This window comes from Hippopotamus amphibius, chromosome 5, assembly GCF_030028045.1.
Source record: "Hippopotamus amphibius kiboko isolate mHipAmp2 chromosome 5, mHipAmp2.hap2, whole genome shotgun sequence".
NCBI classification, from domain to species: Eukaryota; Metazoa; Chordata; class Mammalia; order Artiodactyla; family Hippopotamidae; genus Hippopotamus; species Hippopotamus amphibius.
Genome location: NC_080190.1, coordinates 32,844,706 through 32,869,285, shown reverse-complemented (window position 1 = coordinate 32,869,285; position 24,580 = coordinate 32,844,706). Strand labels below are relative to the sequence as shown.

General features: G+C 37.4%; 1 protein-coding gene across 1 annotated transcript in view; it reads right to left on the bottom strand.

The window, feature by feature from the left end:
* The window catches only part of TM9SF3 (transmembrane 9 superfamily member 3), a 63,675-nt gene that overhangs the window by 32,712 nt on the left and 6,383 nt on the right, over positions 1-24,580 (bottom strand). Inside the window, exons 2-6 of the mRNA XM_057734587.1 lie at positions 22,086-22,281; positions 10,796-10,918; positions 8,281-8,441; positions 7,195-7,272; positions 1,429-1,560 (exon numbers count right to left, since the gene is read on the bottom strand). Of these exons, the coding sequence (XP_057590570.1) occupies positions 1,429-1,560; positions 7,195-7,272; positions 8,281-8,441; positions 10,796-10,918; positions 22,086-22,281 (690 nt within the window). The remainder of the gene's footprint in view (positions 1-1,428; positions 1,561-7,194; positions 7,273-8,280; positions 8,442-10,795; positions 10,919-22,085; positions 22,282-24,580) is intronic.

Here is a 24,580-nt window from a genome sequence, read left to right as displayed (position 1 = left end):
ATTTCTGCCTTAATAACTTATGTTAAGGTGTTGTAATATCACTGAAGCTCAGGAAGGTGGATCCTGGTTGTACTCAGAGAATCTCAAAGAATGGAAAATGAAAAAGTCTAGGAATAAAGGGAAATGGTCAGATTGGGAAAAAAGCCCAGTGGCTCTCTGAATGTTACTTTCAGACATCACTCTTGACATCTACATCATCACTATGGCTCATATATGAGCCAGGTGGAGAGCAAAAGTGAAGAAGGGTAAAACCAGTACTAGATGCCCTAGCAATGCAGAAATCTCCCTTATAGTCTGAAGCCTAAGAAAATACACAGGGGACATATCAAATGGTTAAATATCATTTACCTGTCTATAGCATTTTTTAAAAAGGATTCAATTTTGCCTTCTCAACTCGAGTAAGCAAGTATCTAAAACAGTATTTCTTAAGAAATATCAGTCCCTCAAGATAATCTTTGGGTGTTTTTTTTTGTTTTTGTTTTTTTTTTCTTTTTTTGGCCCAGTGGGGTGGGAGTGGTGGTCCTGGTCAGCTATGTTTGAGAGGCACCAAATATTTCCTCTACCCTCTGATACTTCACAATATACATGAGCATATTAAAATTTTAATTTAACTGTTTCCCAAAGTTATTTAATGATGGAGCATATCTACACAGAATAGCCATTAACAACTGAATCATTCTGCTGTACAGTTGAAACTAACACAACATTGTAAATTAACTACACTTCAATTTAAAAAAAGGAAAAAAAAAGAAGAGCCATTAACATTCCCTGGCAGTCCAGTGGTTAGGACTCCAAGCTTCACTGCTGAGGGCACAGGTTCAATCCATGGTCAGGAAGTAAAATCCCGCAAGCCACACAGCGCAGCCAAAAAAATTAAAGACAAAAAAATCACTTTTGCTCATTTACAACACTGTTCTATAATTTAGTAAAAATAATTTAGAAAACAAACCTCCCCTTTGAACCTACTAAACTAAACGGAAGTCAGTCCTTCCACTTACTCCCTTAATTTTATGCAATATTTAACAGCATTAGAAAGATACCAATACAACCTCCTAGCTGCCATTCTGAAATCAAAAGCTCCGGAAAGTGAAAGTCTGTTTCACAAGTTTAACATATCCTTACTTGGAGGCAAATCTCGGAGTGAACTATCAAGAGGTTATTTATACTGTTTATTTATCCCACTTAGGGTGAACATTCATATGTTTTGCTGAAAACACATTAATATATTTGATTATAGGACATGTAATCAGGGCATGTAAAAACATTAAGATATTTGATTACAGGGCCCTCAGGGAGCTTTATACCTTTCTAAAACCTGAAAATTCTGAATTCTAAAGCTCATTGATCTCAGGATTATGGACCTACTTCCAACATTCAATAACATTGAGTTACATTGTTTTATAAATACAATGTAAAATGTTTGCTTACCATGTCGTCCATTTCTTCTTCTTTACTGTACCGGGCATAATCTTTTCTTAAAGTTCTCATTAAAATCATTGACACTAAGCCCACCAAGAAGATAACCATCATAAAGGAGTTGAAAATTGAAAACCAGTGAATCTAAAATAACAGAAAATAAAATATTACTTACATGAAATAAAGTCACAAAATTCACAGGTTTCATGATGACGATGGGATGTTAATACAAAAAAAAACAAAAAACAAACGAAAAAGCCTTAAAAATCTTCTAAAACTTTTACATGAAAATCCAAAATTAAGATATACTGAGGAAGAGTAATCAAAGGGATTGACTTTCTTTCCAGTAAGCATTAGGTGCAGTGAAAGTGTGATACTGTTTATGCAGATTATCACAATCAAATTTATTGTACAAATAAAGTACAATTTGGCCACACAGAATATGCTGTTCAGCATTACAGAGAAAGAACATGGGTTTTGGAGTCAGAAAGGTCTGAGTTTTAACATAGGCTCTGACCCCAGTTTTCTTACATCAAAAATGAAGGAAATAATACTATATCAGTGATTTGTACGGTTTAATACATATATAAACCATGTGGCACTGTATCTGGCACAGAGCAGTAAATACTCAACAAATATTAGTTCCCTTTCCTCTAATTGAGAAACAACCTGCAAACCTCTTTAAAATTAGAAGACTATACCATCATAGCCAGCTGCCCTGAAGTAAGGCCACCTTTCTGAATGATCTGCTTCACCTGCTTCCAGTTCATCCTCCCCACCCTGTAGCCAGCACCATTCACTCCTCTCCAAAGCAGCACTCCACGGTACAGAGAACTCAGAGGTACCCCATGTTTCTCAATGTCCCCAAGGCTCTTGACTTGGATTTCACCCCCACACATTTGTCACAAAACTATGTCCAGATTCAGCATATCTGACTTCAACTATGTCTGTGCCATTGTCCAGTAATTTCTTAATATGTTAATTCCCCAAAGTTCCTTATGGATAGTTCCAAAATTTCTCTTCTCTCCAATTTCATTTATTTTTCCCTTCTTCTCCATTCCGAGGCCATCACCTCATATCTGATAGCTCTAATGGCCTCCTAGTTGACGACCTTTATGTTTCGTCTTTCCCCTTCATCTATCCTGTAAAAGCTTATCCAGCAAATCTTTCTGAAACATCATGTTCATGTATCACTTCTCTATTTTAAAACTTACAGTGACATTCCCTATTTTTTTCACATATCAAACCTAAACTATTTTTCCTAATATTCTGTACCCCTTGTAAGATGGTAACCTCAGCTTACCTAGCCAACCTTTCTTTCCACTGTATCTTATATTCCAATCAGGCCTATCATTCCTCAATGACCCAAAGGTACAGCTTATTCACTTCCACCTCTGTATCCTTCTCATAATTTCTTCTCACGTGGGATCTACTTCTATCCACCTCTGTAAATTCTATCTACAATTTAAAACCCAATTCAAAACCACTCTCCTCCATAAAACCTCTCATACACATATTCTAATTATTCACAGATATTCTCCTGCTCTTTACTTCTACAGATACACAGAATAGTTAACCTGAAGGATGTACTGTTCCGTACATTTAGGACAGAGTTTAACTTGGGTTGACATGCTGAGTATGCGCACTAGAGTGAAAAGCAGCCCCTGCTCTGTTATGCACCCTAAGGCTTCAGGCAACTGATAAATCTGTGGCTTCCCCTGAAAAATAGGGGGCAGTCAATTTCCTCTGCCTTTTCATAAGGTCGTTTCTTCCTTCATTCAACAATTTATTTATTAATACTGACTGAAATTAGAAAGGAAATAATGGATACATTATATTTTGAAATATTTATCAAAAAGGGTTATATAAACAAGTTTATCACAAGAGTATCACTCAAGATTTATAGGGACTTCCCTGGTGGCACAGTGGTTAAGACGCCACGCTCCCAATACAGGGGCCCGGGTTCGGCCCCTGGGCAGGGAACTAGATCCCACAGGCATCATGCATGCCACAACTAAGAGTTCACATGCCATAACTAAGGAGCCCACCTGCCATAACTAAAGAGCTGGTGAGCAGCAACTAAGGAGCCCGCCTACTGCAACTAAGACCCAGTGCAACCAACCAAATAAATAAATTTTTTTTAAAAAAATTATAAATGCAGTCTATAACGATAGGCTTTTCCAAAGATTTGATTTTGTTTTCACTCTGGGAAATTAATGACCCAGAAAAGGACAAGAGAGAAAAAATTATATATTATACATAAAACTCACATCTCTTATTAGTCAATGTATCAAATGTTTGAAGAGAAAAGCAGTTTTACATAGTTACTATTTAGTAATAAGAAAGATATACCCCAAAATGTAAAAATTTCTAGCAAAGCTCTCTATTTTCTAATCTAAGATTCAAACTTTAATACCTATTATAATGTACTACTAATAACCTGACATTTTATAATATTCCTGTATTCCCCAAATTATAAAATGTTGTATGATTCTGAAATTATTAACCAAGGGAAATATTTCTTTAAAACAATAAAGAAATGAGATGTTACAGAGAGGTTACTAACCCTATGAACTGCTGACTCCAGCACCCCCTAGTGTTGCTAATCCTAAAGCTGGTTTGTCATAAATGTTAGAACACTGGAGATAACTAACTATACCACCAGTGTTGCCTCTTCCTGAGCACCTGCCCTGGAAACACTGAACCAGGTGCTTTATATACACTGTCAAGTGGAATTTCAAAACAACTCTGCAAGGTAGTATAACCCCTGCTTCACTACTGAAAAGAAGCTACAGAACTAGCCATCTGACCACAGTTACAGTAAATGGCAGAGACAGAGTTTGCATCCAGCGGGGCCTCCTAAGTATGTGCTTAAAGTCACTGTATTAGAAACAATCCCAACACTTATACAGTAGATCCCATCCACTCCTGCCTACTCAGTAATTCTCCCCCATCTCCTGCGTCGTCAGTTTTGTGCTCTCTACTGAATCCCATCAACATACAAACATGTTTTTCTTACATTAAAAAAACAACAAACAAACAAACAAACCCCAGCCCCCTCCTGATTCCATCTTTCCTACGGGCTACTACACCATATCTGCACTCCCTTCAGCAGCCGAACTTGCTGCCTCCAATTCCTCTTCTCCCATTCTCTCTCACATCAGCTCTGTTGAGATTTTGTCCAACCACTACACCAAACCTACTCTTTGTCAAGTTCAGTGATCACTCCAGATGAATCAAGTTACTTTCTGTACTCATCTTACCTGACTAATCAGCAACAATTCAGAACTAATCTTTCTATCCTCCAAGACAGACTTTCCTCTCTTGGCTTCCAGGATATCATACAATCCTTTTTCCCTCCATAACTTACCAGTACCTCCTCAGGGCCCTTAGCTGGTTTCTCCTTTTCTCCCTAAACTTACACTACTGCTCCCAGGGCTCAGTCCTTAGTCCTCTTCTATTTCAACATACTCTTCCTTGGTAATTGCACTCAGTCTCACAGCTTTAAATACTATTTATATGTCAATGGCTACAAAATCTTAGGTCTCTCTTTTGAACTCCAGATTGATATGCCCAACTAGCTGGTCATTATCTCCATTTGCATGTCTTACAGACACTTCAAAACCACCATGTCCCAAACTGTACTCTGATCTTCCCCTCCAACTCTCCAAACACAGCTCTTCTACCGCACTGACGGCAGCTCCACTCTAAAAGATGCTCAGGCCAAAAACTCTGGAGTCTTTCTCAAACCTTCTTTATCTTTCTATCCATCAGGAAATCTCGCTGGCTCTACCTTCAAAATATGTTCACAATCTGGCATCTTCTCACCACCTCCACTGCTACACCTTGCTCTGAGCCACCTTTACTTCTTATCTGGATTGCTGCAACGGCCTCTCCAATTGTATCCTGCTCCTCCCCATGTCCCACACAACCTATTTTCAACACCACAACCTGAAAGATCCTTTTAAAACCTAAGTCAGACTTGTCATCACCCTGCTGAAAACACTATCCTGCCCTCTTTGCATCCAAAGTCCTTACAGCAGCCATGGATGCCCTGGCTCCTGCTGCCTCTCTGACCTCATCTCTTCCCTCTCGTCCCCTTGCTCTGCTCCGGCCACCCTGGCCTCCTTGCTATTCCTCAAGCACACCAAGCACATTCCCACCTAACAGGCTTTTCCATGGTGTTGCTTCTGCCTGGAATATTCTTTCCCCAGATGTCCACGTCCCTTATTTCCTTCAACTTCTTCAAGCTTTTGTTCAAAAGTCTATCTCAGAGGCTTACCCTGACCTCCATATTCAAAACTACAACTTGCCCCACCCATGGCACTCTTGCCCAACTGCTCTACATTTTACTTGTTGATGTACACATCTTTGAACATACTATACATTTTAGTTATTATGTTTACTGCATGTCTCTCCCCCACCAGAATGTAAGCTCCAAGAGGGCATGGATCTTTGACATTCATTCTCTAATGCATTCTACTTACTGAGTACAATGCTTGACATGCAGCAAGTGCTCAATCAATATTTGTTTAAAAATATATATATCATATACAGTTCTACTAGTGAAAATGCCAAAAGGCAGACTTTCCACCAAGTTGTCAATAGCCCATGAGACTAGAAGCAAGTAGACCTAGGGTTCTGGCAGGAAATATCAGTTGGGAGCCCTCATGTTCTCAAATGTTACTTAAAGTTAAAATTATTTGTGCCTATTCCTGTAAATGGACTACCATGTTCAAGACTGCCTGGGCACTAAATCTGAGGAAAAGATGTGGGAGGGTGGGGGAGTAGATGTGGGGGAGGAAGTGTTAACTCCAGGAGAAGCACACTAAATCTTTCAGTAGGGACTAAACCCCAAATAGCTTAGTTTTTTTCTCCTAGGACCTAGTGGAAGATTAGAAGTAGTAACAGGTTCTGGTGGAGTCTAAAAGTGGAAACTGGCTACAATGATATAACTCTGAGACCAAAAAAACTCATAAGTCACCTCAAAAATTGGTGATTAATAAACTTCAGAATTTCTTTCCAAAAGACAGAAGAGGCAAGTCAGGAAGAAAGTCAGAAGGATGGATATACCCCCTGATACCTTGGAGTTTTTTCATCTCCATCCTTGAAGGAGTGAACCACCAAAATAAAATCTGTTTTTTGCTGAAAATAACCAGAGCTATCTGTACAAAACCAGCAGCAATGCCACTGGACTAAGGAGCTGAGATCCAATGTATATCTGTTGGTGGGGCGTGGGAGGCATTTCTTTCCATTCTTCGTGTCTCTCTGTATGCGGAAGGATTTCCCCTAGCAAAAACTCCTAGTTTCACTCCAATCTTGTATTCATTCCTTCCTAGACGATGCATACCTTCTGCCCTCTTTCTCCACACTGTAATTTTTACATACACAGGTGCCCAGGTAGGAAAACCTGAAATAGTCTGGCACTGTCTGAGTGAGTTAAGTTTCTTCAATCCTGAGTTTCAATATTAAGAAGCCCACCTGACCACAGTTAGAGCCACATTCTCCAGTATTAGCCTCATTTGTAATAAAAGTGGTTTCTTGGCTTCCCATTTGCCATATTCTTCCTTGTGTATCTCTTCACTGGTTTAAACCAGCCATGATGAAGGGAGCTTTTGACTGCTCCTCTAAAACTCTATCACTCTTATGACTTGGAGCTCATACCTGAAATCAGCATTAGTTAAATCTTGGAGATCCACAGCCCAATACGTGGCAGATGCTCATTGTTTAACTGACTGAAACACATACTGAATGTCTTAAAATACACAATTTACATACCCTGTGTTGAAAAAAGGATGGATCAAGATATTTGTCAAATCGATCTTCAAATTTTACATCTGACTTTTTCCATTTTACCTGAAAAAAATTTTTTTCATTTGAAAATCAAGGTCAATAAACAATAATAAGGTAACAAAACTCTGAGCAAAACCTGAAAAGATTTACACACTTAGAATAAGAAATTAGACACACAATAGAAAGTTACTACCAATTTAAGAAGTTGAAATATATGATAAAAAAACTAGCCAACTTTCCTATCTGTGTCTTAACAAAACTTATGACTTTACCTAGAGGGATCACTTCAGTTTTCAAGGACTATTAACTGTTGATGACTTACATTCTCTGACCTGATAAATGTGATAAGAACTCAGTTAAATAGACCAAATAAAATAAGAATCTGTACATCTTTGCCTTTAGATTGCATTAGTTTTATTACAATGATGTTTCTTTATAAGTATGGTTATGTAAATACTATTTGCACTAAGTACATATGCACAAAGCTTGAAAAACTTTCAAAACTGTCTACTAGCAATGGACTCACTCCAGTAACAAAGAGAGAGGCTACCTACATTGGATTTTCTCTTCTTTCCACTACTTTTAATCCTAACAGAACAAAATTAACTTGACAGTTGCAAAGAGCTCTGACAAGCTCTTACTCTGCAGGAGTATATTATTCCAACTGATAAAGCAAAATATGGTAAACTACACTCATCCAGAAATTTTCAACATAGCATCATCTCTTAATCTGCAACAGTAAAAAGAAAAGAGAAACAAGGGGTAATGCAATCTAAGAAGTAACCATGAAAACACATGGCTGGGTTAGCTAACTGCCCAGTTGTAATGGTAAAGTTTACTGAGGCAAATGGTAGGTCCTGCCAATGCATAACAAGTATCTAATACTACAGACCTGAAGTAAACCACCCTGCTCTTAGGAGGCTTTCTTATATACATTGAGGAAATACATTCTAATATTCTGTTGCATCCCATTTCAAGCTACACTTTCATCTACTAAAGCTGTAAAACATACTTAATTGTTGATATTAAGTGAGAACACTTCTTCCTGTATACAATTATTTTAATACTTACTGAATATGACATCTGGATTTTAGTATTAGGAACCAGTTTCACTTTTCCTTCACTAGTTAGGTTAACATCAACAATTCGATTTCCATTAAAACCTATTTCAAGTTTTTTATAGGTCCAAAGATAGTAATCTTCTCCATTTTCGTCTGCTTCACCAACAATACCTTCAAAAGAAATAACACTTCATACAAGGTATGTAATATCACTTAATATTTAAAATACAGTAGAAGTTAAAAGCTCATTAAAAAACATTTTTATAAAAAAGCAATATTACCATTATTCCTCATGGTTAGAACAAGGAAAAGGTGCAGGCTGGACTTCTCTTTGTTAACTACTTGGCAAACACAAACTATTTTCACACCATGGTAAAAAAGTGATGAACAACTCAGCATAACCTATCACTAATTTGACCCTCAAAGTTCATGCTCTGTCATTAGTATCACCTTCATTGTAACAATGATGACCGTGTAGTTCATATTCCTTAATATCTCAACATTTCAGGGAAACGCTATGTCACTATCTGGCAAGGTTCCCAGTTTAGTGGTCAAATTAAAATTAAAACCAAGGTCTTCCAGAGGTCTAGTCCAGTACTTTCTCTACTAACCTATGATCAACCCATTCCTAATAAGCTGCACATATGTGTATAGTGGGTACCAAAACTTAAAATGCCTCCTCTTTATACCTCAAGTATTGAACTTATCCCTGGGAAGTCAATAAAATAAAAAGAGTGTTGAAGATAAATGGTAATGAGGCAAAAGTTAAAATGGTCATTCTGCTCACAATTTGGGATGGTGAAGGAGAAGACCCAAACAAGGGAGTAGGCAGTAGCTGCGGATTCATCTCCTGTGCCCTCACACTATCAGTTATTTACCCAGTGTTCCCAAGTCTATACATTCATTAGAGCCTTAGGCTCTAAAAGTTACTCCTTGGGCCTTCCCTCTATAGTCAATGCAACTCATGAGAGCATTAGTGGAAAAAAACAAAACAAAACCAAAACATCATCTCTTATTAAGAATTATTTGCTTATTAACCACAGTTGTTCTAATTGGTACAAGTTCAAGGAATACAGTTTCATTTTGTTTGAGGTTGTAGAGGGATAATAAAAATCCTTCTAATAATTAATTTCACCACAGTTTATTTACCTATCTACTCTGAAAACTCTGAGGGTGGAGACACAATTATACCAAATAGGAAAGTATTCTCTAAGGGACTTTTAAAAGACTCTGAAACCTTTATCCCAAGAAAAGCCAGATAAAGATTTTTTCTGACGAGGTTTCCCATGGTTTAGACATTCTAGGACACCCAAAAGTATCTGCCCTAAACATGGCAGAAACCCAGAGCTAAAAAAGATTTATGTTAAGATAGGAAAGGACAGCTGCCATGTTGCTATGGAGGCCCACAGAAACGACAGGAAAACCCTAAGGTTCCAGACATGAAACCCATAAGTAATGCAAAAGACTTGCTCTCTCACCAAAAAAAGAGGAAACCCAGATTAACAGGTTCTCCTAAACTACAGGCTCAGAAGTCTTCAGCGAATATTCAGCATATCTTCCTGCTACACTCAGAGCTGATCACAGAAACGTCTGTTATACTAATTACAGTCATTTACATGAAACGCTTACTATTTATACCTAATTAACACGCAAGGCAGTGGTGACGATGCACACAATTATATCCTGAGATCAACTGTCTTAGAAATTCCATCTCAGTACCATATTAACCTCCGGGCTGATCTGTTCAGTCTTTCAGTTTGCTGCTCATGAATACAGTAGTCTGCTAATAATCTTAAGAATTAGAATATTTATTATATACAAGAACAGGATCCAAAGACCAAAAAACAAAACAACAACAACAATAAGCCACTAAGAGAAAAATGTGATCAAACACGCTGCAATGAGAGCCGGCTGTGCTCTGCATATTAAATAATTTAATCAGCCCAGCGCCGACAGTGTTTGGATTATGCATAAATTGGTATTAACTGTTCCATTGCTCCTCTCCATTAACATGGATGAACAAGGACATAAAACATAAAAAATAAAACATGAAAAAGTTTGCATAATAGAATTCTGGAAAATAACATGAACTAGCAAAACAAGTCATTTAGGAGACTATTATACCTAAAAACCACCATAGTGCCACATGAGAGAAAGCCAGACTATAACTTTAAAATCTTATTCAGTCCCTTTAATTGTACTTGATAAAATAAGTCAAAATAAGATGTGAGAAAAATGGAGGCAAGGGGAATATTTCAGATTGTTCAAAGCACCTTTTAATCTCTTGAATATGAAAAGTTACACTGTATAAAAGTTACATTTTCAGGGATTTTCATGTACAGTTTGACAATGTCAAAAACCCTTCAAGTAATAGGAAACCATAAAATTGGTGTCAAGATCATTCTGTGGAAAACAGTGAAAACACATATATTGATCCAGTGTAAAATCATCTGAATAGTCATTATATAAATCTTGCTTATTATGCAAATATTCCCCAGATTTTAAATATAACATACGACACTTACCCCATATTGGTAAGTCATCTATGTACATCTGGTACCAGTAGTGATTTTTGATCGCATACACAAATGCATCTCTCTTTTCTTTATCTAAGTCGATTTCACAGTAAGTGGCTGGCATCACATCATCTGCATAAAATAAAAATTGCAAATCAGCACACTCATTTGCAAAATAGTTACAGGAAAAATACACACAAAAAGCCAACATTTCCTGAAATTAAAATTTCTACTCATAATAGTTGAATCTGGGTGATACACATGTAGGAATTCAGTATATACTTCTTTCCTTTTTCGTGTGTTTAAGATTTTTCACAATAAAACAATTTTAATCATCTTCATTTTCAAAGATTAAGTGAAGAAAGCATCTCATTTGAAGAAAATTATACAGAACATTTACAAAGTAATTTTAAAATGAATAAATTCATTTTTAAAACAGAAATGAAAAAGCTTAAAACAGGAAAGTTTTCGCTTTGTACAAAAACTCAAGAATATGATCCTAAGTAGAGCTAAGAATTTCAAGCTATGAGATCTCTGAGATAAATATTCATTTGAACATTCTTGGAAGTGCAAGTCACTGGAGGCCACAGATTCTATGAGGAATCCCAGTGACTCTTCATAATTCGGAAGATTAAAAGGCCAACCTCTATCTAGCAGGCATCACTGTTTATAAATTACCCAAAAGTTCGCTGGAGATGAGTCATTTCCACTCTTGACTGCTTTTAAAAATACTCCTATCTGAAAATACTATTCAGATGGTCTCTAACTTGTAAACCTTTCAAAAATGTGCTTAGGATCATTAGTTTCTAAACAAAACAAAACAAAATCTGAAAAACACTCTAGATGTCCATCAAAAGGATTGAAATGTTTTTGTATGTTACTTAAGCAACTAGGGGAAAAAAAAAGAGAAATCAATCTTAACAAAAATAAAGCACAGGTGTTCGTTTTTAAGTTCTCCTGTACTATATAATACTGGTTATTTAGAACATAAAATACACGTTTCCCCAAGAAACAATGTTAAATTTCTCAAATGTTCATTAAAACAACTTAAATACAAATTACAGCCAAACCATAATTAACAGCCATCTATAATGTTATTTCTACGAAAAATAACAATCTGAAGTGTAATTCCAGACACCAACAACGTCTCCCCAATTCTCAATAGAACGGCTTCCCCTTATTGCTCAGCCCACAGTGGATACCCCAAAACTACAAAACCAAAGACGGCAGGACAGGAGACACTGAGGTCCCATGAAAGAGGGACAGGGAAACTCTCTCTCTCTTCAAAGGGGAGAAGAAAATTACGTTGTATCCAAAAACAATGGCTCTCACACATATTTTCTTTCTATCCAGGCCTAAAAAAGGCAGCAAAAATTTTAGGATTTTCATAATGGCAAAAACTGACGCTGAGCAGAGGAGAAGGCAGGGAGAGATTAAGACAGGGAGCACTACAAAGGATCCCTACAGCAGGAGTGAGGAACTGGAAGCAAGAGGTCCCCAAATGGGATTTCCAGGGATTGTGCAAAAGCGCCAAGGGCAGCAGGCACCTATAGCTACAGCGGGGCCAGCGAGAACCAAAGGAGGTCCAGGCTGAGCTGCAACAAATGGCCACAGTGGTGTGGGAGAACTCACAGCTACCTCTGCAAAGCCACCAAATTCCTTGCTGTTACAATCAGACAGTCACTGATAACTGTCATTAACAATGCAGCAGTTTCCCGTATGAAGTTCTGAGACATACAACATGACATTTACCCCTATATAAAGCTTTCAAAAGATGCCTCACAGTCTGAACTTTAGTTCAACCCTCTTTCTCAAATATGTACCATCCTCTCTCCCTATACTCGAGCCAAACTCAACCACCGGCAGTTTCCACACACCTTGTGCTCCCTTGGCCTCAGGATTTGTTTTTGTTTGTGCAGTGAGTACCACCTCACATGTCCATCCTGAAATCTTTCCTACTCCTCTACCCTGTCCCCCACAGAGTAATCCCTGATTCCCCAACCCTCATACCTCTCAAATTACATAGCCTGCCCCCTTCACTGAAGTCCCATGGCTTTCTCTCCATACCTCCTATGGCACCTAGGCCTACACCTCTTAGAACCTCACACCAGTATCTTAGCTCCTCAAAAAGACCATTAGGTCTTGAGAGCTATCTCTATAACGGATCATAACCTTTTTAGCCCCAGCTAGGCCTATTTCAGTACGTTGCACAGAGCAGGCACTAAACAAACAAACAAAATATTTTAACAAATTTTAAGAGCATAATTTTCCATTTATGTGGCAAAGGAAATCACTAAGTATATTAGAGTATGCACATATACATGCACCTGTGTGTGAATGCGGCGGGGGGGGGGGGTGTCTGTAAGAAGAAAATGACAATATAAACAAATGAAATTTTTGAGCTGAGTATCTCAGAAGGATTGACAAGGAAGTCTTAAAGAGTATCTTTCACTGATACAAAATCTAGAAAAGAAATGTGGTAAAAGGGAAAACATCATTATGGCAGGCTATAATAAGGGCCTGGGTTGGTCATATTTTAATGAGATTCCTCTTGCAGGCATGTAAGCAAATACAAACATCACAAATAACTGAAGAGCCTGGCTGCTCAACTGAAGAAGCACCTCTCTCAGGAGTGAGCCGCTTTGAAGACAACAAATGTAATGTGTCTAAATATACCAAATCACCAGCCAGCACTCTGCAGGACGGGAAAACAATCTGAAAACCTACCACTGTTTTAAAATTACAATAGGGTATACCCTTCTCACATGAAATACACACCTATGAATCCTGCAGAGGATGTGGTTAAGATCTTACCAATGCAAATACTTTTTTACGGAGGAAAAAGAAGAAAACGAAAGTTATATAAAGTGGCAAATGTCAATACTGATTTTTCAAAAAGAAAGCAAAGGTAGATTCTGGAAACTACATGCCAATGAGTCTGCCATCAATTCTCAACAATACTCCAGACGAATAACTGCACAGACAGTGAAAGCATTGAAAAAAGAATGTGACAATTATTCATGAGTTTCTAAGAACATATCATGCCTTACTTTGTTTAGTTTCTCTTTTGATAGCATTACTGAATTGGAAAATCAGAAATACTCTACCTCAAATTCAGCAACACTTGGAAAAGTTTCTCATGAAATCACTATAGACAAACTGATAGAGAAATGGGCAGAAGCTTAGGTTTTAGTCTGCGTTTCACTACTTACTAGCTCTGTGAATAAAAGCAAGTCATTTAACCTCTGTGAACCTCAGGTCCCTCAACTGTAAAACAGATAACATCTATACTATCTCCACCCCAGAGTTGCTTTAAGGACACAAAGTGCCAATATATTCACAGACGGTGTTAAGTTTTCTTGGTCCACACACCCCTTTGAGAATCCAATGAAAGTGTTATCTCCCTTGCTCCCCGCAAATGCACACTCACTCAAAATTAAGTGTACAACTTCAGACGGTCCACAGACCCCTGAAGCCAGAGCTTCTGGTTCAACTTTGTATACCCAGAGCCTACTATAGGGCTCTGGAATACAGTATGCACTCAAAACTGCTGAAGGAACTTTTTAAAAAGGGACTGAAAAAACTGGCATATTCAACATTAATTAATCAACCATAGATATAAACTAATACTGATTAACTGACCAAACTAGCTGGCAGTATAAACTGTACAATTTTTTTTTCTAGATGGCTATTTGGCAACATGTATCAAAAACTGCCTTAAAAATATTTATATGCTTTGATTCAGCAATTCTACTTCTAAGAATCTAACCTTATGAAAGATTCAGAGATGTATTAAAATACTTACGTGCTAGTATAGCTAAGTGCATTGTTATTTCTAACAGGAAATAAAAAGCAAAAGCAAGGAAGAAAAGAAGGAAAGAAAATAATGAGTATCTTGTCATTGGGAAATGGGGGGAAATTACAATATCAAGTTATAGAATACTATATAAACACATTTTAAACAGAGCAACAATATGAGGACAAGCTCATAAGATGTTAAGAAAAGAAGAATAAAAACTAATTTATACGTAACTTATTAAATGAGCCAGCAAGTGCTTAGAACAGTATTTGGCACATAATAAACACTATACGTGTTCATTAAATACATTTTTAAAAATCATATACGTAACATGAACCCAATATTTAAAAATTTTAAATAATCTGGATGAATGTAAAGATGGTCAGAAAGAAAAGAAACTGTTACTGGTGTTTATATCCAGGTGATTTTATATTCCTTACATTTCTCTGTAGTTTCTAAATTTTGTACATTGGTCCTATACCACTGTTAAAATCAGAAAAAATATATACACATACACTCCTTTGAAAACAAAAAAAGACAGATGTCAATCTGAAGAGAACAATGTTAGCAATGGTTTAAATAAGAACTTATAAAAAAAGCATGCTTATCAAATTTGCAGTTAGCACAATGTTTAAAAAGTTGCTAGTACCAAGAATTCAAAATATCTAGAGTCAAGATTCAATACAAGATTCAAATTATTTGGTCTGGCCAAAACACTTCAGTTGAAACCAATATGACAAAATATTGCATCAAGTTCTCAGACTTCCAATTAACAAGGCAGATTAACCACAAGTGTCTTCCACCTCCTGAAACTCCATTAAAATGTCAATAAAGGAATAAAAAGGATGTAGATGCACAAGGACAAAAAAAAGGAGAAGACAGTGAGAAAAGAGTTCAGTAAGTGTTGGGGAAATGGAAAACAAACGGAAGATGGCAAATGACTAAGGCAGAGGAAACCATAACAGAAGGGACTGTTGTCACAGAACACAGTAGACACTCAGGACCTGGAGGCACCAAAGATGTCAAAATGTAGAGGACAGATAGATGTAGGGCTGAACATACAGGAGAACTGTATAAAAATGTTTACAGAGGGATTGGATGCCCTCCTCCACCCATCACACAACTAGATGAATACCCTGAACTTCCCCCTGCAGTAGACCAGAGGCATTTTCCCCTAGAGAACTTCAGCAGAGGCTCCAGAATCAGGAACAGGAATAGTAGAATCCAAGGACTGGAAACAGGGTGGGATTCACCTTAAGCAAAAATCTTCACTCAGGCTGAATGAAAAGACCTGCCACCTCCCAAGCCCTTTCCCCACCCTCTTTGGCAATCAGGTTTAACCACCTGGCCAGGTATCTGGAGGGAAATACCACATAGCGGGTTAAAAACGCAAACTCTAACACTGGGCTGCATGGGTTTAAATCCTCACTCCTCCACTTTCCATCTGGGAATCCTTTGGCAACGTTACTTAACCTCTGGGCCCCAACTTCCTCATCTGAAAAATAGGTATAATCCACCTCCAAAAGCTTATTTTGAGGATGAAAACAGACAAGACTGAGAATCATTGAACTAGGAATACATAAGGCTCGAAGCAGCCCTTGGCACATCTACATATTTGCAGTACTCTCAACCTACCATTTCATTCTAGAGAAGAAGAAATACTAATAAAATAATTTCACCCTGCTAAATTGGGATGTTCAAGGAAGAGAAAATTCAAGGGAAGATAAAACAAATGAGAGGAAGGAATCCTCTAGAAGTCATCAACTTTTCAACAATTAATATCCTTTATTACACTGCAAGAATTCTCAAATGAGAGGGAAGGAGGTGGGTGGTGACCTCCCCTGCTTAGGAATTACTATTCCAGATCATCTAATGATCATAATGGACCAATTATAATAAAGAACAAGTAGGCACAAACTAGGTGCTAGACAATTTATTAAGAGCTCACGATGTCTTAATAGCTAAGGATGCAACAGTGAATAAGAATGCAACTGTCCCTGCCCCAGTGGAAGTGACTAAATTACCCAGAAAGCTAGTGCAGCAGCTTGAGGATAAGTCAAATCCTACAGTCAATAAACTAATTTAACATTTCATAACCACTAATACAAAATCACACTGAAAGTACACATACTATGTGCTGTGAGCATTCATAACAATGACCATTTCTTGAATGTAAACTATCAGGAACTTTGATAAAAGATGTACATGCATTATTGCATTTAAATCTGACGACTTTATCAAATGGGTGTTATTTCCCTCATTTCACAGATGAGGAAAATGAGATCAAAGAGGCTACAAAGGTAGGCAGAGGCAGAGCTAAGACGCATCAAGTCTCTCTGACTCTGAAGCACGTTCTTTCCACTCCACAATGGCAAGATTCCAAGAGGTAACCCTGGGAAATTATAGCATTATGATTTCAGGTCTGGTTCAAAGATACCCAAGTTAAGTCTGCCCTTTTCTTTTTAACTTTCTCTAAATGTTCTCAATGTAGCATTTTGTCTAGTGGTAGTATAAAAACTATTAGGAAGAAAAAACCAAAGTTGTGCATAAAACCTCAAAACAGAGGTATCTTATGCTAGACTCAAAACTACCACTAGGAGATAGGATCAAGATGGCAGAGTAGGAGGACGTGCGCTTATTCCCTCTTGCAAGAGCACTGGAATTACAACTAACTGCTGAGCAATCATCAACAGAAAGACACTGGAGCTCACCAAAAAATACATCCCACATCCAGAGACAAAGGAGAAGCTGCAATGAGATGGTAGGAGGGGCGCAATCGCGTTAAAATCAAATCCCATAAATGCTGGGTGGGTGACTCACAAATTGGAGAACAGTTATACTGCAGAAGTCCACCCACTGCAGTGAGGGTTCTGAGACCCTTGTCAGGCTTCCCAACCTGGGAGTCCAGCAATGGGAGGGGGAATCCCCAGAGAATCAGACTTTGAAAGCCAGCGGGATTTGATTGCAGGACCTCCACAGGACTGGGGGAAACAGAGACTCCACTCTTAGAAGGCACACAAAAAGTGTGCTCACCAGGACCCAGGGGGAAGGAGCAGTGACCCCATAGGAGACTGAACCAGACCTACCTGCTGGTGTTGGAGGGTTGCCTGCAGAGGTGGGGGGCAGCTGTGGCTCACTGAGGACACAGAGGCACTGGCGGCTGGGGTTCTGGGAAGTGCTCACTGGCGCAAACCCTCCCAAAGTCCACCATTAGCCCCACCAAAGAGCCTGTAAGCTCCAGTGCTAGGTAGCCTCAGGCCAAACAACCAACAAGGTGGGAACACAGCCCCACCCACTGGCAAACAAGCAGATTAAAGTTTTACTGAGCTCTGCCCACCAAATCAGATTAAAGACTTATTGAGCTCCGCCCACCCAGCCCTACCCACCATCAGTCCCTCCCATCAGGAAACACACAGGAGCCTCCTAGATAGCTTCCTCCACAAGAGGGCTGACAGCAGCATCAGCAGTATTTCGTTTTGTGGAACTGAAAACCACAGCCACAGAAAGAGAAAATGAAAAAGCAGAGGACTTTGTATCACATGAAGGGACAGGATAAAACCCCAGAAAAACAACTAAATGAAGAGGAGATAGGCACCCTTACAGAAAAAGAATTCAGAATGATGATGGTGAAGATGATCCAGGACTTTGAAAAAAGACTGGATGCAAAGATCAAAAAGTTTACCAGAGACCTAGAAGAATTAAAGAGCAAACAAACAGAGATATGCAACACAATAACTGAAATGAAAAATACACTAGAAGGAACCAATAGCAGATTAACTGAGGCAGAAGGACAAATAAGTGACCTGGAAGACAGAATGGTGATAATCACTGATGCAGAAAAGAATAAAGAACGAAAAGAACTGAAGACAGCCTAAGAGACCTCAGGGACAATGTTAAACGCACCAACATTCACATTATAGGGGTCCCAGAAGGAGAAGAGAGAGAGAAAGGACCTGAGAAAATACTGGAAGAGATTATACTTGAAAACTTCCCTAACATGGGAAAGGAAATAGCTACCGAAGTGCAGGAAGCGCAGAGAGTCCCAGGCAGGATAAACCCAAGGAGAAACACGCCAAGACACAGAGTAGTCAAATTGACAAAAATTAAAGACAGAGAAAAGTTATGAAAAGCAACAAGGGAAAAACAACAAATAACATACAAGGGAACTCTCATAAGGTGAACAGCTGATTTCTCAGCAGAAACTCTGCAAGCCAGAAGGGAGTGGCATGATATATTTCAAGTGATGAAAGGGAAAAACCTACAACCAAGAATACTCTATCCAGCAAGGATCTCATTCAGATTCGACGGAGAAATCAAAAGCTTTCCAGACAAGCAACAGCTAAGAGAATTCAGCACCACCAAACCAGCCTTACAACAAATGCTAAAGGAACTTCTCTAAGCGGGAAACATAAGAGAAGAAAAGGACCTACAAAAACAACAAAACAATTAAGAAAATGGTAATAGGAACATACATATCAATAATTACCTTGAATGTAAATGGATTAAATGCACCAACCAAAAGACACACACTGGCTGAATTGATACAAAAACAAGACCCATATATATGCTGTCTACAAGAGACCCACTTCAGACCTAGGGACATGTACAGACTGAAAGTGAGGGGATGGAAAAAGATATTCCATGCAAATGGAAATCAAAAAGAAGGCTGGAGTAGCAATACTCATATCAGATAAAATAAACTTTAAAATAAAAAATGTTACAGGAGACAAGAAAGGACATTACATAAAGATCAAGGGATCCATCCAAGAGGAGATAACAATTATAAATAAATATGCACCCAATATAGCAGCACCTCAATACATAAGGCAAATGCTAACAACTATGAAAGAGGAAATGCAAGGCAGAAATAGAGACACAGGTGTAAAGAACAAACATATGGACATCAAGTGGGGAAAGCGGGGAGGGTTGGGGGGAATGAATTGGGAGATTGGGATACCAAACTGTACACTCTAAATATATGCTGTTTATTGTCTGTTAACTGTATCTCAATAAAAGTCCTTTAAAAAAAAAAAAAACTACCACTAGTTCCCCAAAATAGTCTATTTAGTGACCTTCATTTTACAAAACAATACCAATCCACTTAGCCTGACAGAATCTACTAAGTTAAAAAAAAAACTTGTGTTTGTGTGTATGTACATCTAAGTGTGTATGTGTATACACATAGTTTTTCCTAGTTTCACAATACAATCAAAATTTTATTTTCTTACTTGAATATGCCTTCAGAAGAACCTTTAAAAACCAACTATTTAAGGGATGAAAGATGAACAATATAAATATTTCTACAGTTCACACAGGGACAGAAGGTTCAAGTTTCCACACAGCATTAGTTATGCTATGATGTGCCTTGGGTAATTCATCTTTGGGTCTCCCTAAGAGGAAATCTGACGACACAATCTCTAAGGTGCATCCCACCTTTAAAACTCTATGGTACTATAAAGAACCACCAGGAAATCTCACAAAATACTTTTCAAAGCATTATCAACTTTATCTTTGAACAGGGTAAGCAAGGGTCTACAGCAGAAAGAGAAATCTAGTCAGCATTTACTACTGCATCTGGACCATGTAACATGGCAGCTTCTTTAGCAGCATATCCATGCTGGAGTGCAGAGCTGATAAGACTCCAAGGAACTGCCAACTCTTAGGGAGTAACAACTGGCCAGTTCTGCTTCTTTTCATCTAAAGGTGTTTAGTCTGAAAGGAAAATAAATCCCACTTTTATAGCCCATGAAAACCATTCCCCTCTATCTAAATAATCTTTCCATCTCAGCCTCAAGAAACTAATAAAAGAACGGTTAAGACAGCTGAATGAGTACTCTTCTTTAGTAAATAAGAGTGAGGATTTCAAAAAGTGATGAAGTTTGTCCATAGCAGCAAAGCAGGACTTGGGGTTTTTGCCTGTTCTCTCTCGTTCCTTTTTAATAAACTAGAAATGTGTACCAACTATGGAAAAGGAGAGAGTTATCTGAATAAACGTAGTATCGAGGTTCCCAAAGATCACATATTCTAGTCTAAGTTTTCTCCTTACTTGTGATTAAATATTTAAATTACCTCATTAAATTAAAACAAGCCTAAGGGCATGTTTACAATAATTCATAAAGTTATAAGCCACGCCACTGTGGTTTAAGTTTACAACTTAATTTTACAATTAAGCCCCAAGGAATAATAATACAGGGATAAAAATGTAAATATGTATACCTATTTTCAACAACAGTAAGAAAAGAATCCTAAAAACAAGAATAGAATTTAACAAATCAAAATTAAACATTATGTTCAAAATATTATCTTTAAAATATCTCATTTCACATTCTCCTCTCAGAAGGCTAAAAATATCAGGTCAGTTACTATTCATCTTATACATGTAGACAATGAAGTCAAAATTGGAGTAAATAATTTTACTAAAATCAATAGAGTAAAAGAAATAGGATTAAAATTCAAAGCTTCTGATTACAAGATCCATGCTCTATTCAAAAATCAAGACACCTAATCAAAGACCCTACAAAAATTCAAGTACTCAAGCTTCTGCTTACCAGGTTAAATATGTCAATGCAGGAAATACATGCTCTGACAAACTTCACAGAGAAAAATTAACGATATAAACACACAAATAGGAACTGATAAAATAGATACCTGCATAATAAATAAATAAGGAGGACTTTTTTCCAATTTTAACAAGTCCTTGACTTAAAATTTTAAACCACACTATCCAACAGGTATTGAGAGGATAAATCAATACAACAATGATAAATACATTGAACCAAAGGTACAAGTTTTTTTTAAGAAGTTTTATTGAGATATAATTGACGTACAATAAACTGCATATATTTAAAGTGTGCAATTTGATATTTTTTTCTTATTAGTAGTGTATATATGGCAATCCCAATCTCCCAATTCATCCCACCCCAACCTCTCCTGCTTTCCCCACTTGATGTCCATATGTTTGTTATCTACATCTGTGTCTCTATGGTACAAGTCTGAATTTGCAGCTTTACACATAATTTTTAAGTATCCATATAACCCATTACATCCCCGCTCCTCTGGAAATTATCTCATTAGGAATCTATGAAGGCTTTCGCAAATCACATTATGACTAATCACTAAAAGATTTACTAGAAAACTCTTTACAGAAATAAATTATTTTATTATTTTATAAATATTCAAAATAAATCTGCTAGTTACTAGTATACTTTTCTAAATGTAATATGCTTAACTTAGAGATTAAAACATTTTTTAGCGTCTAGAGCAGTGGTCCTCAACCAAGGATGGGCAGCAATGTTTAAAGACTTTTTTGGTTGTCACAGCTGGAGAACGCTACTGGCATCTAGTGGGTACAGGCCAGGGACTCTGCTAAACGTCCTACCGTGTACAAGACAGCCCCCCCACACCAAAAAAGTTATCTGGCCCTAACGTCAATAGTGCCAAAGTTTAGAAACCCTGGTCTATAATCTAACTGTTATCATAAGGACTATAAGGCTTACGTACCTTTGAATTTAATATCCAGACCACTAAATTCCAATTCAACTCCTTGAAGCGCTTCTCCCAGCGTTTCATGGTAATGACTGATACTTTTTTTTGACCCCACACAGAATGGAAGTGAAAAGTACTTATATGTCTCTTGGCGATTATGGTAGGGCCCAACAGTATTCATCCATAAGACAACTTCCTCTTTATCTTGATACTGAAACAACAAAAAAAGCAAGTAAGCACATGTTTTTTAAAATACACAATTCAAATTAAGGGAATATTTGTTTTAAACAAAAATGTATTATTTCAGTTTGGGAAGCTTTAAAGTAAATGCTGGAAGCTTGTTTCAAAATGATCAATGTCTACACATTAAAAATGAAATCTGGAGAATCCTCTGATTGTGATCTCAGGCAGATTCACATTTCCCAAACTTTGTTTTACAAAAGATACTGTTTAAACAAAATCCAAAAACCTATAAGAATATGTTTAATATTTACACTATCAAATAATGGTAAACCTAGAACCAACGTGATTCACCATGCTAACACAGACAAGGAAGGAGGAAACAAAATCAACAGCTTATCCAGAATTACACGCTAATCACTAGAAACTCCACAAATCTAATGTTGTCAACAAGCACAAATAAAATTTCATTTCCTTTTTTTTTCCCCACAGCCACTGATCAAAGTACTAGAGAGGAGAGAAATGACTACACAAGAGGAAGAGAAAGCAATACTATGAAATCTCCACAGTCCATTCAAGTCATCATTCTATCTTTCCCTTTATCAGCCTGGATGACAGGTACTGCATGCAAATTTTCTTCAAGTAATATTATGGCTTTACCCATCAGTGAATACTATACGTAGCTAACCCTGGAGTGTGGTCGATGACTTTGGGTAGGTGACATCACCTTTCCAGGGTCCACCTGGGGGCCTGCCAAAGATTTCTAAGATCTCAAGTCTAAAATTACAATGATTCTCTGAAAAGCAGTTACTAATTTTAAAACTAGTAATCCTAATTAGCAATATAAATTAAAGATGCAGCTTAAGTCAACTAACAGTGCAGAAGTTAAACCACTCGGAACAATTATTTACTGAGTGCCTACCATGAGCCAATAATTGTGTTTGTAACTGAGGACACAGCTCTGAGCAAGACACATTCCCTGACCTACTGAAGCTTAGAGCCTAAAGGGAAAGCTGGACACTGAACAAGCAATTATGATAAAATAGGGTGCTATGGAGCAGAACAGAGGAACCTATCCAACTAGCCCAACTACCAAACATTACCTCCAGTCCTCCATAAAAAATGAATACACATTTTCCATCAAAATCCAACATCTCCAAAACCAAACTCATCCCACCCAAACCCAACCCCCTAAACTTTGTTTTTCTAATGGTGAAATCCTCTCAGTCATGGAGACCCAAACCCCAAGTCCCTCTGCCTTTCAAAAAATACTGACTTGTCTACTCTTATTCTACTCTTTTGATTCATACCACCAACATATTAGGACTTAGATCTAATCACCTCATCTTCAAACATAATAAACACCTCACTGTTCATAAGACATCATCCAGGTATCTCATCAAGGAAATACAAAAAATACCTGACTTTTTTTAACACATGAGACATGTACCAAGAATTAGGTGTTAAGGTTATAAAGATAAATAACATACTGTCCTTTCCTTTAAGTAGTTCACAACCCATACTGAAGCCAGACAAGTAAATGATTAACAATGAAGAAATGTGTTACAATTAAGGTGAAAAGGGCTATGGTAGCAAAAATAAAAGAATGATTAATTCTGCTTTAGCAGAGAAGGATCAGGATGACTAATATAGAAAATCATAAGCTGTTTCAAGTGAATTCAGAAAAACTGTAGATAATCTTCATGTATGAAGGGACCAATCGAAGGTCTGAATGTATCTATAGATCTCCATTCATAACTACTCTTGCTACTTTAGGGGGCTGACAAATACATGTATGCCACCACTCTTCCAGCCTATGTTCAAGGTCACACTGTATTAATCAAGCAAGGTATAGATACAGTATAGGTATAGATATAAATAGGGATAGGGATATAGCATAACAATTCTCAAAACAGTTCTCTAAACCAATCACTATCTGCTGAACAGAGCTGGTATTAGAATTGAAACCTGTTCACTGAGAAGAAAACTCTTTGCATAGTATCATGTACACAAAAAGTATTCAACAGGATGAAAACACAGAAGAAATGCTGAAATGAAAGTTCATTAGCAACTTGGTAAAAGAAGTTTGAAGTATGTGCACCGACTCGACAGCATCCTTTGAGAGAAACTGAGAAAGGTGAATGTAACCAAATGCATCTATTTAGGATTAGAAGAGTGAAAGAGAGGACCTATTCTTGCCATTAATCCTGCTGAGTCTGCAGAAATTTTATAAATGTAACTTGTGAAAATAAACACTTTCTCTATAAATCTTAATACTCATATTCCTTTAAAAATAGACAAAAATTTGAACATAAATACTTGCTAAAATA